Source organism: Amblyomma mixtum, chromosome 2 (assembly GCF_055824585.1).
Source record: "Amblyomma mixtum isolate Tamu chromosome 2, ASM5582458v1, whole genome shotgun sequence".
Lineage (NCBI taxonomy): Eukaryota > Metazoa > Arthropoda > Arachnida > Ixodida > Ixodidae > Amblyomma > Amblyomma mixtum.
Genome location: NC_143013.1, coordinates 117410988 through 117430090, shown reverse-complemented (window position 1 = coordinate 117430090; position 19103 = coordinate 117410988). Strand labels below are relative to the sequence as shown.

The 19103-nt window shown below is 47.4% G+C and overlaps 2 protein-coding genes and 1 non-coding gene across 9 annotated transcripts in view; 2 read left to right on the top strand and 1 right to left on the bottom strand.

The window, feature by feature from the left end:
* LOC149360696 (26S proteasome non-ATPase regulatory subunit 6-like) overlaps positions 1-19103 on the bottom strand; it is a 139817-nt gene that overhangs the window by 12727 nt on the left and 107987 nt on the right. The gene's annotated exons all lie outside the window — the stretch shown is intronic.
* LOC149360697 (uncharacterized) overlaps positions 1-19103 on the top strand; it is a 46206-nt gene that overhangs the window by 10179 nt on the left and 16924 nt on the right. Inside the window, exons 1-5 of one of the 7 annotated variants that reach the window (XM_089572476.1) lie at positions 690-764; positions 5640-5787; positions 8800-8932; positions 13587-13629; positions 16268-16373. In XM_089572476.1, coding sequence (XP_089428602.1) covers positions 5711-5787; positions 8800-8932; positions 13587-13629; positions 16268-16373 — 359 coding nt within the window. In that variant the 5' untranslated portion in view covers positions 690-764; positions 5640-5710. Of the gene's footprint in view, positions 1-689; positions 765-1383; positions 1574-1624; positions 1774-1901; positions 2033-2280; positions 2421-5639; positions 5788-8799; positions 8933-13586; positions 13630-16267; positions 16374-19103 lie in introns of those variants that run through there. The other 6 variants (XM_089572479.1, XM_089572474.1, XM_089572477.1 and 3 more) reach the window with 6 other exon arrangements.
* On the top strand, positions 2853-2924 carry TRNAS-GCU (transfer RNA serine (anticodon GCU)). Its single transcript has one exon. It is a non-coding gene; the product is annotated as a tRNA-Ser (tRNA).

Here is a 19103-nt window from a genome sequence, read left to right as displayed (position 1 = left end):
AGTTAGCGCCCCCATGCGGCTGTACGCTTAAGCCTTCACTATTAACGCTCTCGAGGGTTGCTTATTTCAGATGAGCTCTTACAACGCGATATCATTACATTGTGCAATCAAAACAAGACTTTTGTAAGCTTAGTTTTGTCTTGAAATAAATACCCGTTAAAATGCGGCTACCTAACGCCGTATAAATCAGCATTTCACTAACTCATTTGCATGATTCGGGTACCTTTCGCCGGGCGAAATGATGGCGGCGAATTTCAGCCATTTTTTGCAATGGCGGCACAACGTAAACGTAATGAAACGTCATTCTGACATCACTCCAAAATGTGTGCCTATCACGTGATTTACGTGATATTGTTCCAACCAATCAGATTTTAGGAAGTTGCCATTTCCGGTGTGCAGCTATTTTCTCCGAATTGGCAAGTCGAGCGCAAGTGCTCTCGCACGGACCGCTTGTAGCTTCTTTTCCCTTCACAATCACATATATGTACCAGCCGGGCACCAAGAATAGCGCTACGAAAATGCATTTTCAATGCCACGTCAAATCGACGTCACCGCGAAAAGTGCTCGCGTAACCGACCCTGATTGACACGCCCATTGACGGCGATTGACACTTCTGACAGCCAATCAGAGAGGCAATATGGCGCCGACAGGCGAATGTGAATATCGAGAATAGGGCCCCTGCCAGCAAGTAGTCCGGGACTGGAAAAACAAATGCGGCCAGTGATGGCCGCACACCAGGGGCGGTGGTGCGCTCAGTCAAAAGGGTAAAAGCAGCCCCGCATGGTCACATTTGCGAAATGCCGCGTCCGGGCGTGCGTCGTTCCGCCGTTTTCAAACCACGCCATCGTTAGCTCTACTGAAGGGCGACCTGTTCCAGACATACAGCGGCACCGGCGAGCATGTGTTTCGAGCCGCCTTGAGATGGGTGTCTGTTTCTTTGATCTCTAGAGAGATAGCGACACGGAGGCAGACAGTGCACGGGGCATCTTGTTTTCGCCTATGTCGTTACGCCGGTCACCGATGAATTCTTAAGGAGGGAAGGACAAATCAGCCGTGTCCACCCCCGCTTTGTCGGGCTGCTCAGGGGCAAGCGGGCGATGAGTTGGCGCCGCCGCCGCTCGCTGTCTCCTCCGATCCACGTGTAGCGCAGTTCGGTAGAAGCGCCGCTTTCAGAATCTCCGGCAAAGGGGATTAGCTGCTTTTGTTCACGGCGACGCAGTCTCCCGAGGCGCCCCCACACCAGCGTTCTTTGCGTCTTCTGTGAAAACCAGCGCCTTTGGTCAACGCAGCCCGATGGCGCCTGCCTGGCTCGCCTGTCACCTCTGGCTGGGCCTCAAATCACAACAGCGCCCATGTACTGTGCGTGTCAGTGCATGGTAAAGAGACCCAGGTGGTCGACATTACCCGGAACTCTGTACTACTCCATCCCTCATAGCCTGAGTCGTTTTGGGGCTCTGAACCCCATAAAAACACAAACAAATTTTCCGACCGGAGTGGCGAGTGTCCCTTCCCCTCGGAAGTTGCGCGGCGTTCCTTTCACCCCCAAAGTGCGCATTCGGGGATACTGCGGCAAGTAAGCCCTCGCACGTGTGCGCGCCTCTGTGTTTGTGCTTGGGTGTTTTTAGTGGCCGGTTGTCAGCGAAGCTGAGAACAACCAAGACAGCGGACGAGAAAACGACGAGCGGCGAGCAGTGTGTGTGGGGTTGCTCGACTGTGCGGATGCGCAAGCAAGATGGAGCGAGGTGTATGAAGCTGCGAGCGTGCATTTATCTTGTAAATAAGTTTTCGTTGTATATATAGTCATCTTTTGTTTTCAACGTACGCGTTCAACAGTTTTTCCAATCAATGTGTATGATGAGTGTGCACCGAGAGCGTGTAATGAAGCACAGAAGTGAATTTATCACACGTGTAATTACGCAATTCGCCCAGAAAAATCCGAGGCGCCTACAGTTGCTGTTCAAGGAAGACTGACTGAGTGACTGTAGTTGCGTGTTTGCGAACATATTGTGCTGTGTGCTGGTCATCAATCCGGGTGAGTCGAGAACCCGTATGCAGGAAGACTGAGCACTCTTCTCCACGAAGTGATATAGCATCTTTTTGCATTTATTAATTTTAGTTTTCTTCGTTGATAAACTCCAATGTACCTCTCCTAGCCGCGCTTTAATTTGCTGTTTGTAATTTTTCTTTCATGTGTGCATTTTGTTTAATTTTTATTTATATATAAATAAATAAATTTACTCCGCAAATAGCGCCTTTTTGCTACGAACATACCCCCCCCCCCCCCCCCGGGGCACCAACGGGGCCCCCCCCTGCAAAAAATTCTGCGGACGCCCTTGGATATGAAGATGATCGAAGTCGCCTGTCTCCGAAAACTGAGGAGGAATTTTGCCTTGCACGGACAGCTTCCGCACTCGCACGTAGTACGTGTCAATTGCAAAGTCTCGATGTTGAGCGCCCCGCCGCTGATCCGCATAAGCTTTGTACTTGGCCTGCTTTTTCTCTAGCCTCTGCCTCAGGAGCTCGAGGGCTGTCGTGGGATCGGTCGCAAAGCACTGATCAGCAGGCTATGGACATTAAGTCCAAGAAGTCTTGTGCGGGGTAAACGACCCTGAAGCAAAGTAGCTGGGGCAACTCCTGTCGTTGCGTGGGTGTACAGCGATAGACACCCGGGCAGACCACAACAGCGGTCCGCAGATCACGCCGCTCGTACAGTGCCAGCCGAACGTAGGGCTTGAAGTCCCTGTAAACCGCTCAAAAAGTCCACTGGCCTGCAGATGATAAATCGAATAGAAGCAATAGCGTGTCACTTGCTCTTAAAGGAAAGATGTCATGTCAGCAGGTGCAGATTACCCGCCGCGGTGGCTCAGTGGTTACAGCGTTCGGCTGCTGACCCGAAAGACGCGGGTTCGATCCCGGCCGCGGCGGCCGAATTTCGATGGAGGCGGAATTCTAGAGGCCCGTGTACTCTGCGATGTCAGTGCACGATAAAGAACCCTAGGTGGCCGAAATTTCCGGAGCCCTTCACTACGGCGTTTCTAATAGCCTGAGTTGCTTTGGGATGTTAAACCCTAATAAACCAAACCAGCGGGTGTACATTGTGGACCGTAGTCTGATACAATCCCTTGAGGGTAGCCCTTGTGAGAAAATAGCACAAGGAGGAATTCCTTGACTGTTGTGGGGTTTGCACTGCTCACAACTGACACCTCTGGCCACTTGGTATGGTAGCCCACTAGTGCGATTGCGAAGCGGCAACAGGCTGTAGTGGAGTTCGAACCGGGCAAGCAGACTTGTTGCATGACTGACACAACGCATTCCGTACAAGTTGTTCGATGTGCTCGTCAATTTGTGGCCACCAGTGTAGCCCTCGCAATCTGCTCTTCGTATGACTGATTCTTGGATGTGATTCTGCAATGTCCATGAGGCGGCATCGTAAACTTTCAGGAATGGTAATCCTATCTCCCCAGTACATCATGTCCTGCGGGATAACTCCACGCATTGAAGGTAGTATGGCACAACATGTTGCAGCAGAGATTTCTTGTCTGGCCACGATATAGATGCAAATATCATGGCCTCCGCAACAGTTGCATTGTTGATAGTTGCCACTTGCAGCTCTTGTAGAGCAACAGCAATGCAGACGAAATCGTCTTCACTGGTGTCTGTCATTGGCACTAAAGAGTGTCTGCCACAGAGTTGTTGTTGCTTTTGCAACAGTATAGTATAGTTGGGGATAAGTGTTAATGGAAAATACCTGAGTAATCTGCGATTCGCTGAGGACATTGCCTTGCTAAGCCACTCAGGAGATGAACTGCAAAGTATCATCAATGAATTAGGCAGCCGGAGCAGAGCAGAACGGTGGGTCTAAAAATTAATGCGCAAAAAACCAAAGTAATGCTCAGCAGTCTTGCAAAGGAGCAGCAATTCACAGTTGGTAGCGAGGTGCTGGAAGTGGTAAGGGAATATGTCTACTTAGGGCAGGTAGTGACAGCTGATCCAGATCATGAATGGGAAATAACTAGAAGAATAAGAATGGGGTGGAGCGCATATGGCAGTTTCTCAGATCATGAATGGTAGCTTAACAATATCCCTCATGAGAAAAGTCTACAACAGCTGTATGCTACCGGTACTCACCTGTAAGGTAGAAACGTGGAGGCTAACAAAGAGGGTTCAGCTTAAGTTAACGACAACGCAGCGAGCTATGGAAAGAAAAATGATAGGTGTGATGTTAAGAAACTGGAAGCAGGCAGAGTGTGTGAGGGAACAAACGCGCTTTAATGATATCCTAGTTGAAATCAAGAGGAAGAAGTGGGCTTGGGCAGGGCATGTAATGCGGAGGCAAGATAACCGTTGGTCCTTAAGGGTAACGGAGTGGATTCCAAGAGAAGGCAAGCGAAGCAGGGGGCGGCAGAAAGTTAGGTGGGCGGGTGAGATTATGAAGTTTGTGGACACACGGTGGCCGCAACTGGTGAAGGACAGGGTTAATTGGAGAGACATGGGAGAGGCCTTCGTACTGCAGTGGGTGTAGTCAGGCTGATGATGATGATAATATATTTTTCTCAGGACCAACAGGAACAATACACAGTTGCAGTTAGGAACTGAGCAGCTTTTAAACATTAAAGAGCACGTAAGTGAGCTCCTGCGGTGGTTAATTTGTTACAGTGCTCATCTGCTGACCTGAAAGAAGCAGGTTCAATTCCGGCCGCAATGGTCGCATTTTGGTGGAGACGACAGGCTAAAAACCTGAGTGCTGTGCGATATGAGTGCGCATTAAAGAACCCCAGATGGTCGAATTATCCGGAGCCCTCCACTACAGTGTCCTTCATAGCCTGATGATAAAAAAAAAAACCATAAGCCATAAAGAACAAGCAGGTCAGTGCACAGAAGAAATATGAATGTTACAGAGGGAAAGTAAAGCTTCTATTGACACTGTCGATGCAACCTTCTGTGACAGTCTATTCATTTCAATTGTAGGTTCACAACAAAAATGAAATTTTAAGATCAATCTGGAGCTGATTTCATATACCTTGAGTGGCTGTTCCCTTTTTGCTGATTGATTATAGGGCTTGAACAATGATCAATACCAGTTTTGCATTGAAATATATGTTATGAAAGAATTTACTTCGTTATAGTGAGCCCCACCCTACTAAGTTGCTCTTTGCCCTAAGAAACTGAATTTTGGTCAACTGTACCCGCACTTAGTGGCATATTTCGGTTATTTCGTACCTCGTTATTTTGTTCCTTTTAGAGGCTATCTTGGCATTTCGATGTTACAATTTTAGCCGCATTGTGGCATTTGCCTGCAAAATTTTGTTCCTGCCTGCGAAAATTTGCACGTAGGTGTTTTGCGTTTAAGAGATTCCTCTTTCTTGATGCCAGGATGTACCGTTTAGGCAGGAAAATGTTTGTTTTGACACCAAATAATGAGCAGTGCCTGTGGTGATTAATGCCTTTGGCTTTGGGTCCAATAGCATTGTGTGTATCATACCTTTGTAAATTGATCTTCTTTTGTAATAAAAAAAAATGTGTTGGCTAAAATGGCAGCTTTTCTTTTTTCTCAGGATGCCATCGCCATTTTCAAACGGGGTCGACATTTCAGTCACAGTCTCAAAAAGTGTGTTGCCGCAATTTACTTTTTCTGGCAGGTAGCCTACCTTCCGCTGCTGACTCATCCTCCCCTGCTGCACTTAGCCAGCACTGACAGTGTTAAGTGAAAATGCCTCGCACCAAGAAGGGGCGTCCACGCAACTCTTCACTCCTTCCCGGCACCACGCTCAGCCCCGACTCGATCCGGTATGAACGGAAAGAGTGAAACATTGCAGTGCCATGACTCAAAAGATGTGTTGCTTTTCTGTTCTCTAGGCAGCTTTTTTTGTTTGCTTTTTGTTCCTGTGTCAGGCGTGAAGGGAACAGTATTTAATACTGGTTACCCTTGATGGGAAGACACATGACTCAACGAGGACTGTTTGTCACTGCCGCTGTTGTTATTTGCGAGAGGCAGTGGCATGACTGTGGTCATGTGACTTTGCATTCTAGGCTCGCAGAAATCTCCCACCAAATGTGACGCCATGGGGTGTCGAGTTTCTAGGACATTGAACACTGGAGCGATGTCACCTTATCTGGTTGCGTGACATGTCTCGTCATATGACTGGATGGGACAACTTGGCTCCGGTGCTGAAGTGTTCTAGAAGCAGCTCTTGTAAAACTAAGCATGCCTGATGTGGGCCCAGAGACTGTCATACGGCCCTGGCGGGCCTAAGGATTTCAGCCTTTGTCATGAGAGAAACTTTTTGCTTTTTCGTTCGCTGGCGGCCTTTGAATGGCAAACAGCATTTCCTCGATGGCCGATCTGTGCCTATGTCAATAGTTAGCTGTTTGTCAGAAGGGTCTAGAAATTTTGTGAGAGGAAGGAAACTAAAAATAAAAAATAGACAAGGATTTTTTTTTTAATTGTGGCTTCTTCATCAGAGCTTCGTCAGGCAAGATCTCCCATCAGTGCAGTCGTAACTCTCAACATGTTCTGGCCAGTTGTCGGACCATAAAAGCTTGTCCAAAAGAAGGTCGTGTTGGGAGGCCCTCTTCTCAGAGCTGTGGACTGGGAACATCAAGAACATTGCCTGTCACGGCAGTCCCCAGAACATGAAGAACTGCAGTGAAGCATAGGCATTGTCTGGCCCCCAAAATATCTTTGCCCGCCGAGGTGGCTCAGTGGTTACGGCGCTCGGCTGCTGACCCGAAAGACGCGGGTTCGATCCCGGCCGCGGTGGCCGAATTTTGACGGAGGCAAAATGCTAGTGGCCCGTGGGCTGTGCGATGTCAGTGCACGCTAAAGAACCCCAGGTGGTCAAAATTTCCGGAGCCCTTCTCTAACGGCGTCCCTCATAGCCTGAGTCGCTTTGGGACGTTAAACCCCAATAAACCAAACCAAACCAAAATATCTTTAGTTTGAAAGTTATGGAAATATTATAAGCATGTGAGCATGGGCACCATCCTTGGAAAAGCACTTTTGACCTGCAGAATGCTTACAATTGAAGGTCGCATTTCTCAGAACATTCCCATGTGGGAGCAAATGCAGCCTCTTCCATTTGTAAATGTAGAATTAAATGCCAAAAAGTTAGACGGGCATGCAGTTATTTAATATTGTGCTGTGTCATTTTTTTTACAGAGAGCAGTGTTTGGGAAACCTGTAGAATTATTCAAAAATCAAAGTACATGTGATGGTTCACTGGTTCAGTGGTGCTTTCCCATGCAACGCTGCGTCGACAGAAGGAAAGGGCGAGTGCTGCTGAGTTGCGTGAATGTGAATCGTACTTGCTCGCTTTGTACACTGCTCTGTAGGTCTGCGCAGAGCCATTGTGCACAGTAATATTAAGAGTTCAACCCAAGCATGAGTACTGAGTAGTGAGGTCACCATCTCTCCAGAAAACGTGTGGGTGGGTTTTGTTTTTGTTGACACCTCCTTCAAACCTGGGCTGGGGAGGGCCATCTTGCCTAGTAAATTAAAGTGAACACTTTATTTATTTCATACTTTTTTAAACTTTCAATCCTATTCTGGTTCTTTGCCATACTAAGCTAGTTGCTGTCTTGGTTCCAGCTTACTATGTTGCTTTGATTTCTGCGAGAGTGTGTGCAGTCCTTTCATTCTGAACTGTATAGCACCACCATCTGTTCATGAATACTTTCATGAAAGGCCCATCTGATTGGTGTGTATAAAGCAGGCTCATTTTCTTCGGTCCACCCTGGCCTTGTTACATTCTGCAGCATAAAAATGACAGAACACCTCCTGCATTGCGCACAGATGTACAGTAGCAGACCGATATTTCGTACTCCAATAATTCGGACTAGCTCAATATTTCGGACTTCGCTGAGGAACCATCGTGCACCTCATAGAAACGTGTACATTTTCATGGCCGATATTTCAGACTTGGAGTCTAAAAGTTCGAATTTTCGGACTAAATTCGGAGGCGCTCGCTTCTGTTTGCGTCTTCCCGTGGGTTACCCATGGGTTACCTCTCGGTCTTCGCGAACGTCATTGCCCCATGCAAACTGACTGTTCTTGCTTCGCGCAGCGAGTGCATTCATTCGCGGCATGACTGTGGCTGTGTCGCACTGTTTGATATCACGATGTGATAGGGTGCGGACATGAAGAAAGCACGGCTATGACTCAGATAGAGTCTGATATTATCGCTTGCAGCCGAAAGATGGCGAGCGGCGATTTTCGCGATTTTGAAAGCCAGTTTTTTGCAGAAAAGTTTATTTTTAATTTCAGATTTTTCGGACTTCGATTATTTGGACCATTTATCAGGTCCCGCCGAGTCCGAAAAATCGGTCGGTGACTGTAATGGGAGAAGAAATCTGACTCTTGATTTGGAATACTTCTCAGCAACACTCCCCTTTTTGTGCTGAAATAATGCTGATCTACCGACCTAGCCTAGCTTCGTTTTTCTTTTAATATTTTGCTTTATCTTATCTTATAGCAACCTTTTTTGTTTCTATTTTTCAGTTATTCATTAAGAGTTACTTTTTTCACCATTCATGGCTGTTTTACTGGCTACAAACAAACAGTGCCCACTTTTGCATGTTGGGTGATTCAAGTGCTTGGAAGGTCAGGTTAATAATTATACAAGCTACATGCAAACAAACCTCTGATGCTAGTTATGTTGTGCTTTGGCTTGGGTGCAACAGTAGGATGCCCTTGAAAGAGTGTGACCAAAGGCATTTTACATTTACTTCGCTGTATCGTAATTCATTGTGACAAGGTTTTCCTCCAGTCTTGTGATGTCCGGGGTTGCCCTGGCACTGCAGGTACCTGGAGTTGATGGTGAGTGAGCTGCAGTGCACCATGGACCACTCCATTGCCACCGCCAGGGCCATAGCCAACCAGGTGCATCGCCAGGTGGACATGTGGTTCGACAACATGCTGCGCCTCGTGCCTGAGGTGAGGAGTGCCCGCCACTGCTTGGAGGAGGCAGCGAGAACAGATCAGGGTAGAGGCACAACTGACGGGATGGGTTTCTCGATTTGTCCTCGTCTCTTCGGGCTTCCTCGCTCCTCTGAGTACAACCAACAAGCCCAAACAAAAATTTAATTCATCCGACCTACCGTAAAAACCGCAATATAGGTCGGACTGGAATGTAGTTCAACACCCCAACTAACCAATTCTAACAATGAAAAAAACCTTTCTCAATGGCAAAAGTACCGAGTCACACCCTTACCTCAATGCAAGTCAACTGGTTGCACAATGGCGACAGTATTTATTTTCATTTAGATGCTGCTCGTATTACCTATTAACCTTATTAACCTCGCCTTATTAGCGGCGCTGAGCGGCAAAACAAGCGTGATACACAGATGTGTACACATGCCCTTACTCTTACTTTTTTCGCCGCTTCGTGATAAGGTGCTGACAAACACGCAAAGCAATGGTCGCATGATACTGTAAGAGAATTGGCCGAGTGTACAGCACGGAGAAGGGCACAAAGTGCGCAAGCATTACTCTGAGTCATCAGAGACGTCCGAACTCAAGTCGGATGACAGTTGCATCTCACTGCCCACGTCCCATAGAGCATCATCCTCTGTGCTGTCTAGCGCAGTGCTTATGCTGCATTTTCTAAAAGACTTGCACACCATCTCTGCGGGGAGAGATTTCCACACCGACAACACCCAGCCACAAACCAAAATAACTTTGTGACAATGGAAACGCAAACTGGCGGTGTCACAACGTCGCCATACCGCGCTGCTGCTGATGGCGATGGTGATGCAGGCTGTTGACTTCAGCCGCCCATTGTTGCAAGACTTCCTTAGTTTTTCTGCCAGTGACCGGTATATAAGACGGGGGTCAACTTTCTGCCATGGCTTTTTGAAAAAAAGTTCGACCTATATTCCGGTTTTTACGGTACCACTTGCCACGATATTCGTAGTGGGCCGATAGCACCCACACTGGCAAGTGCTGACATTTCCCTTTCACAAGTTGGATCACCCAGCGGTTGACTGCATCTCTAAATGGGCTGAATAGGACATCCCTGACGATACCACTCCGATGAAGCCGCACCTCAAGAGAGTTTACATAGAAAATATTGGGAGCGTTCAAGCGAATGTGCCTGACTCGGTCAATTATTTTCCAAATAGACGAAACATCTGATCCCTGCCAACGTATTTGTCTCCCCTGAACTGATTATTTTGTTGGCCAGCGATCCCAAGTGTAAGCTTTGTGGAGGAAGCTAACAGTGTGACAATTCAGCATGAATTTATGAATGCTTGCTGCAGCTTGCTTGTGGTCCAGTGGGGTCCAATACGAAAGACTCATTGTCGTAACAACTGGCCATGCTTCATATGTGAAAGCTATGTTTCAGAGTCTCAGGTCTATATTTCATAACTTTGAACATGTCGCTCGTATTCCACATGGGCTCAGTGGTTACAGCTCTCGGCTGCTGACCCGAAAGACATGGTTTCCATCCCGGCCGTGGTGGTCGCATTTCTATGGACGGGAAATTCTAGAGCCTGTGTATACTGTGCGATGTCAGTGCACGTTAAAGAACCCCAGGTGGTCGAAATGACTGGAGCCCTCCACTACAGCATCCCTCATAGCCTGAGTCGCTTTGGGACGTTAAACCACCATAAACGAGACTAAACATTGCACACGCTCTGCACCGCTTGAGACATGCACCCTGTAGTTAGTGTTTGTGTCCAAAATGAAAAGAGTGCTTTTGAAGACTGCAATGTGGCGTTTGCTTTTCGCCTCTGCTACAAATCTTCCATTGCCTCCTTAACGAGTGGTGACATGGTGGGGCATATTCCTGAGAACAGCGAAGTATTATGCAGGAAACTATCATGGTAGCAGGTTCTATAAAAAAAGCCAACTTCTGCTACAGTAGAGTTGCTGCAAGAAACTGCAACCAGTGATGCTTATCCCCTTGAGCTGTACAGTATCAAGGACTTCAGATTTATTCGCAGCGCGAGTGCAAAACTGGAAGCGGCAGAACTCTATATAGAGGTCCAGTTTGAAGTTCTGGATTCCACTGCCGGGAAGCTGGATGGCGTGGCAAAAGAAAAAGTTCGCAAGTTGCTCAACAAAAATCCGCACAGAGTGGGTGCATGCACCAAGAAACCAAAATGGAGCTGATGACTTGGCTGTAAAACAAGTATATAAGTGGAGTGATCATTCTCTGAGTTCAAGAATACATCAACGCAGAAGTGACACAACTTAAACAAGGAGGCCCTAGAAATGTTTCTGACTGCTTCAGGGTTAGCTCTGCCACTGTCAAAGCCGCATTGTTGCACTCGTGTAGCCATCACAGGCTACATGGGTTTGTGGCCAGCACCTTGTGGCTACATTCAAAACAAATCACTTGAGTTCCATAATACAGAGAATTGAGTGAGATAGCGATTGTTCACCATGATACTTTCGTGTGTGCGACATTAGACAAGTTTCGAGGAACCGATGACAGTGGCACTAAGAGTGGCGAACTTTTGGAAGGCCTTGAGAGCTGTGAGGCAATGCACGTGGCATGCACATAAAAAAATAGTGCAGAAAAAAGTCAAGCTGTCTGTGAACATGGAAAGAAGGCGGTGCAGGCCGGTGAGAAAGAAGGAAAGACTGTCAAAGTGCAATGAAGAGTAATGGCGCATTCACGCTTGGGCATTTCGGTGGCTATGGCCACTGAAATCCGCCGCGGCCGAAATGCTGCCTTGTTCACAGTTGCCGGCCACTACGTCTCCGATTGCCATATGTGTGTCATCTGCTAACGGCGTACAGAGATATGGCAAGAGGTTAATCGATGCTGTCTGTATGCCATAACTGTGTGCACGCTTACGTACACTAAATGCAGCTATTTTGCCGGACGTTAAGCCATTTCTAACATTCTCACTTTTGAAACAGAAGCGAAACGATGTTTAGCCTAGTGGCGCCGCCTGGTGGTTAGGACGGGAACCGTTGTCAACAAACCGACGCCTCTCTTAAGCCTAAAAGTGGCAGAATCGTCACTATAAATATACAAAATAAAGCAAATTTATTAATCGTACGTTTTCTTATGGGCCAGATGAGATGAAGTGAGAGATCGATGGCCCATTTATGGCCAGTGAATGCGTTGAAGAAGGCGTTAACTATGACGAATCCAGTCCGAAGCGAAGCGTTGTCCATGGAAGGGCGCCGCCATATTTGTCACCACAGAACTTTGTACTCGCCGCCCTATTGGCTGATGAGAATCGACAGAATTTTTTCCGGCGGCAGAATTCGATCCTGGACTGATCGGGCTTTTCGCTGGGTATTCCGGCGGAACCTCTGCCGCGGTAGCGGATTCCACTTGCTCTCGCCTCCGAATTCCCAAGTGTTAACGCGCCTTAAGGAATTGAAGAAGGGGGGGAATGTTCACTGTAGGGTGCCTTGATGCAGCTTTCTTCCACTGATATAGTAAAGATTTTTGCTAGTCTGAGTGACTTTACTGTGAGTGGTGGTTTTTCTGTAATTAGTGGTTTTTTTTTAGTTGTTGGTGATGGCATGGATCTCGGGATGCTGTCTGGTAATTCGGCTCCTTACTGAACACAGTGTTGGTTAAGAAAACCGCATAGAAATACCCTTCATCCTGTGTTGTCAGGTTATATGCTGGTCCTTTTCGAATATTGCATTTTATGTTATCACATTTTCAGTTTCATCCAAGCGTTGTGGAAGGATTTGCACGAATATAACGTGGCCGTGAATATAATGCGAAATGTGGGAGAGTTGATTCCATATGAAAACAAAGCTTTCCTTGAATGGGGCCGTCGTCTTCTGCAGCCTCATTGTCATTCGGGAGGTAATAGTTTAGAAATGGGCACGTCAACATACTAAACCTTTTTCTCCTGACCCTACACTTCTCTCTGCTTTTTACTACCCTTCCTTTCTCGACTGCCAGCGTTGCTTTTCTTCCCATATGTGTCGCTTGCTGTGCCCCACAGCCTCAAGGCCTTTACAAAGTTGGCTTCTCCTTGCAGCTAGCGAGTCTGGTGGTTAAGCCCTCTCAATGACTGCCATTTTATCGTCTTTGCTACCCATTTCCCACTGACTTCTGGTTTTGAAGTTATGCCTTTACCTGTCTGAGGCCCTGAGCTGTCCTAGACTGCGCGTGCTTCGCAATGTCATCATTGCGCGGGGGCGTTGGTAGCCATGGGAAGACACTGTCCTTACTATAAACAAAAAAAAAAGTCTTCCATGGAAGGCGATATGTGATTGTGGTTTACCTTTACTATATCAGGGTTTATTTTAATGGGGCTCTACAACTAGTACACGGGCTTGGCCCTAGGGACTGCAATGCCCAAGTTGAAACTTGGCACCCATTATAGACCTTTCCTTCGGTGCGAGGGAGATATCACCTTCTCGCTGGGCTGTTGCAAACTGGTTTTGCTGCCACTTCTACCATGCTAGCACCGTGTGCTCACAACGCCCCTGCAAACAGTATGGCGACATCCAGGAAGCCCGTATTGGAAAGGTCTGTAGCCACTGTTTTCTTGAGTGTCTGGCGTCTTATGTCCGCACACTGTGCACTGTTGTGACTATGATCTGAGCGCTTTTCGAAGGTCTTCAAGTTCAGCACATTTATTATTTTTGTTTTGAAATGCAGGAAATCCTCAACAAGCCATACTTGGAGGTTCGAGACAGCGGCAGTAAGTGTTTCCATGGAACCACTTCTCCTCTGAATCTCTTGAGCACCTTTGGCACACTCTCTTAAATGAGCCGGTACATAATTTCCACCTGTAATAGTGGCTCAATGGCTCGTATGCTTGAATACTGAGCCAGGTGGCCGAGTTCAGTGCCAGCCTGAGTGCTGTGCGATGTTAGCGTACATTAAAAATACCGTCGTAGTCTGAATTGATCCGGATCCCGCCGCTACGCGTCCTTCTTAGCCCATGTGTTGCTTTGGGACGTTAAACCTTACAATTTAGCAAGTTGTTGTTAGCAAGCCGGCCGCACTGAAATTTGGGTCATTTCTGGAACGTTGTATTTAATGTGCAACAAAGTTTAAAACGTCAGGTGGCTTGCAGCTGTATGTTTCATAATGTTCAGTAGTACTGAAAGTAATGTGTTGGAGAAACTTCATGTTTGAAAAGCACAGAAATAAAAGAATGAGATAAAGGTAAGATACAGATCGATGGGATGAGCGCAGTTTATTTGAAAGCATCTTACATGCGTGCTTTGTGGAAAACATAGGCCAGGACAGGACATAACAAAGAATCCCCCCCCCCCCCCCCAATAAGATGTTTTTGTGTTGAGTCTGTAGTTTTGTTTTCTGTTCTTCTTTCGTCAAAGATGCCATTCGCAATGAGCCTGCCAAGGTTCTTTAACCTTTAAGGCACTCTGTACTAGACAGTTTGCATTGCTGACTGTGAGCTTTTTCTCTGTGCGTGCACAGATTTCTTTGTATCAGGCAAACTCAGCATTGTTCATATTGCAAACAGGGCACCTTTTATGTCGGCTAGCGAACGCGACGAATAATAGCCCTCAAAGCTATGAGCGTGGTAGCACGTCCTCCGCCATTTTCTAATGGACATAAATATTGTGGCCAGTCACATTGTGATTGTTTTTTTTTGCTGCATTTCTGACGTCATGTTTTCATGCCAAAAAAGAAAATGAATATACAGGACCCCTAGGATGCTTCTTTCATAAGTCCATGCATTTTAACATTAGTTTTCAACTATTCTGGCAGTTTTTTGCGACATTCAGTACTTGTGTGCAGAAATATTAACCATAGGCACGGCCGCTCGATGTTCCATTAGTAAACTAATGAATTTGCTTTCAATTGAGGCCTGGATATATACTATTTAGGCGTAAAAAAATTATTTTGAATCGAAATGAGAAATGGTATCTGAAGGGGTTAATACAGTAGAACCCCGTTCATACGTTTTTCACCGGACCGGGAAAAAAAAACGTAACAGCCGGGAAAACACAACAGTGAGGAAAGCACCGAAAATTAATGAAAACAGTGCAGCTTTGACTTGAAACAATTTATTTCCGCAAATTGACCCTAGGACTTTAAAAAATCGAGAATGGCGGATTGCAGTTTCTTTCGCTCGCTGGAAAGAACAACGCGTTTCTCAATAGCCTGGAAGGCCGCATTGCTGTCAGCGTCGCTTTGCGGTGCGACGCACATACCTGCGGAGGAGGTCCAAAGCCGCGACGGCTGCTCCAAAAATCGGATCTGCTAACTCGCAGGAATCATGCGGCTCGTCGTCATCGCAGTCAGCGGCTTCGCTTACAACCGAGTTCGCAACGATCTCGGCAATGCTTTGACATTCCGACGTCACGACGGCAGCATCCACGGCGACGTAGTCGCCTCATGCGATTCCGGTGGCACCCAGCGCAATGCATAGCCTCAGTTAGCTCTTGATCACGAGAGGCTGCCTACTACTCTTCATCTTCCATGGCAGTTTCCACTTCTTTGCGAAGGTCACACCGCACGCAGCAGTGCTGTGCAGTTCACGCGCTCACTGCAGTCAACGCTGAAGCGACGTTGCGCACAGCGTCAAGCACTGAAATGTTCGTAGGCCTTCTCCGCGCTGCTCCGCGTAGGCCGCCCTGGCTGCCTGTCGACTGCGTTTAGTACGTCCAGCTTTTCCTCAAGGGGAAGCGCCTTCCGCTTACGCGACGCTATCACGCCATCAAAGCACGATAAAGATGTTGTTGCGGCTGAGAGAAGGATGAAAAGGAAATTGCACGGGCCTGCCAACTAGCTCCAGCCGAGCCACCACCGCCGCCACTTGCAGATAGAGGAGAGTTAAAAGATAAAAAGAAAGAGTGAAAGAAAAGACACGCGTCGCAACAACTACGTCCGCCGAAGCGGACGCTGGCTGAGAAAAACAGATAAGCGACCGCAGCCGCGCGCCTCCTCGTCACCACCTCCCACGATAAAGATCGCGGCATTCGGAGTTCGCGAGGCAGATAGCCATCTAGTGGCGGCCTCTCCAACTCGCGTGCGGCTTCTTGCAGCCAGTTCCGTAGCCAAGCCTGGCCAAGACTCGTCAAAAATCAAAATGGCGGTTGGCGCGCATTGCCCGGGCGGGTTCGGGGAGCCCGGTTGTGACGTATCATGCGGGATCGTTTCCTCGGCTACGACGTAACAGCGGGGTTCCCAATACATTGGATCCTATGGAAGCTATGCCGGGACCCGAAGAAAACGACATAACCGGGGAAAACGCAGCAGTGAGGAGCGTAACAGCGGGGTTCTACTAATTAGGAATAGTATAATTAATACTTCTTCAGGGAAGGCTCGTAGTAAACAATGCTAAATCTGCGCATCTTCCACAGTCGTACTCCCTTTGCCAGACAACACTGCCCTGTCTGCCTTCAGCGCCACCTCGAATGGCACCGAGGCTTCCGCGGAGAGCACATCATCGGCCTCCCTGCAACCACGGTGAGTTTGATCAACTGTGCAGAATTCCGCAACGTTGAGCGGGCATGATGTCGCGGCGACACTTGGACTGACCGTGTTCGCATTCTGCTCGCTCCCGTTCAGCTAGTTTCTGCACGGGCATAGGCCCAATGTCTACAGCGTGCGCCAGTGATGCTCGTCATTTGGAATTTTCAGCGATGACCGAAGCGGTGCTGAAGTTGCTGAAAAGCAGGGAGGTACATTGCTTGTGTCGTGGGCTTCCCGCTCATGATGATTGTGCTTACAGCCGTGTTTGTGTTCTTGATGGAAAGTGTGTGCTCATAGAACTCTTTTAACGTGGGTAGATTTGTTTATTTATGTATTTCTTGTACCCTCGGGGCCCGAAGGCATTACAGAGGGGAGTGGGGATACATAAAAATTTCAGCCTAAACAGCAACAACAAGGTGAGAAAACCAAAATAAACCAGGAATACATGACAAAGTGAAAACACAGGAAGACAATGAGATTATAAATGCAATGGGGATATATCAAAACAGTGTGTAGACAGTGAAAGGCAATTTTTATGCAGTAATAAACGACACATACTGAGAAAGAAACATTAAGGACTTTACGAAATGCAGTATTATCAGAAATACCTGCGATGTCGTGGGGAAGGTGATTCCAGCTCACGCAAGTTCGGGGTATGAATGAGTCATGAAAACATTTGGTGTGACAAGATGGGATTCCAACGTTATGACGGTGATCAACGCGTGCTGATATGTAACATAGTCCTGACAGTAACTTACGATTGAGAAAGCTGTTGTGGTAAATTTTGTGAAAAAGACATAATGAGGCTATTGATCTGCGGTGCGAAAGAAGTGGTAGGGACAAACTTGATTTCATGACAGTTACACTGCTTGTTCGGTGATAATTAGAAAGAATGAAATGACATGCGCGGTTCTGCACAGCTTCCAAATCTGAAACGAGTGAATCGATGCCAGGGCTCCAGACAGATGAAGCATATTCTAACTTGGACCATACCAATGTTTTAAAAAGTAATAATTTTATTGAACTAAATGAATGTGGGAAATTTCTGCGAAGGTACCCAAGCATGCGAGGGTAGTAAGGTTTGTTGTGCAATATAATAGTGATAAGTAAGGAGATGCTCAGTCGCCTGTGGGGCCAGGCAAGCGTGCGGGAATGCCTTCTAAAATGCGCACTTACTCGGCCGGCGCCATGGTAAATGGCACTGCATACAAATATGAAGGCAAAGTTGACAGGTGCCATTTCACCTGTAAACTAGCATGGTGTTGTACTCGTGCAGTAGCGTGCAGTGGTTGTAGTGGTACTGCACCTACACGCGGCAAAACTGTGGCGTGGTAATGTTGCATCAGGTTAGCGTCCTGTAGCTACATGTGGACTGTGGTGTGATATTGGAGGGCAGGTGATTAGCTTTAACTCTGTGAATCGTTAACGCACATAAACATTGTGGGACCCTTTTTCGCGCTCCGCCTAAATTGAAGTGTGTCTGGATTCGATTCCACGATCTTGGTGTCAGCAGCCGAGCACCCAAGCCACCGAAGCACCACTGAAAGAGAAAATCAGAAAAGTAGCAAAGTTGTTGCAAGCATGCCGCGGAAGGCATGGTCGCATGGACGAAACGGGTTTCCTCTTCGTGCAGACTGTTGCACACACATATGTCAAACTCAAAGGAGCTATCAGGCTTCCACGTCTGCCTGCCCCATCGAAAAATTCAGGGGGCACTTAGTTGACGTAAAGTGCGGTGAGGGGAAAGCCTTAAGTGTGGTTGGTTTGGTTTGGTTTATGGGGTTTAACGTCCCAAAGCGACTAAGGCTATGAGAGACGCCGTAGTGGAGGGCTCCTGAAATTTCGACCACCTGGGGTTCTTTTACGTGCACTGACATCGCACAGTGGTGTTGCTGCTTGTGTCACTGATGTGTGGTTAAGATGTTAAGTACACAATTGTTTGAGAATCCTAAATGCTGGAGACACTGGAGGACGTCTGGGAGGCGTCCGTCTGATTCGACGCCTTTCTGCAAACACTCTCCAGCGTCCTAGACAAGGAGAGCTATATATCCATTGGCAGGAAGTAGCGTAGCCATTAGCACGCTCGGCTGTGATACGGAAGGATGGTGGTTCGAATCCCATTGTGCGCAAAGGTTTATTTTCTGTTCCGACTAGAAAAAGCGTGACACCTCTGCTGACAACCTTCTGTCGACAACAATGAGGCATTAATTAAAGGCTTTCACGTTAATATGCGGATTCGTGCACTGAGGGCCCTGCACACTGGTGCCTTAGCGCCGCCCTACGGAGGCGTCGTCATATTGTGCAGGAGAAAGCTGTATTCTTGTGGACGAGGCAAGACATGTTCAGAGCATCGTCGCAATCAGTGGCTTGGGTCTGTCACGTTCTCGCAAGGGTGTAGGGCCCCAGCTTCCAGTCTTGCTGCCCAACTTGCCTCCTAGCTGTTTCAGCATTTTAAACGACGATTTTGGCTCAGTAGCATCCTAAGATAGAGATAAATTTAATGAAACGAAGGCAAAGAGGTCAGCCAAAGAGATTGTTATCTGGCCTCCTACTCTGCATTGGAATGAGAGGGTCGTGATGGGATCTCAAAATCTAACCTAAATGTAATGCACTCGGAAGTGAGGAATTTTTGTTGCGCTGCTAATTCTGGATGTAATAGAAAAAAAAAATAGGCGGGAAAAATAATTTTCTTCAAGGGGATTCAAACTGCTATATTATGCATTC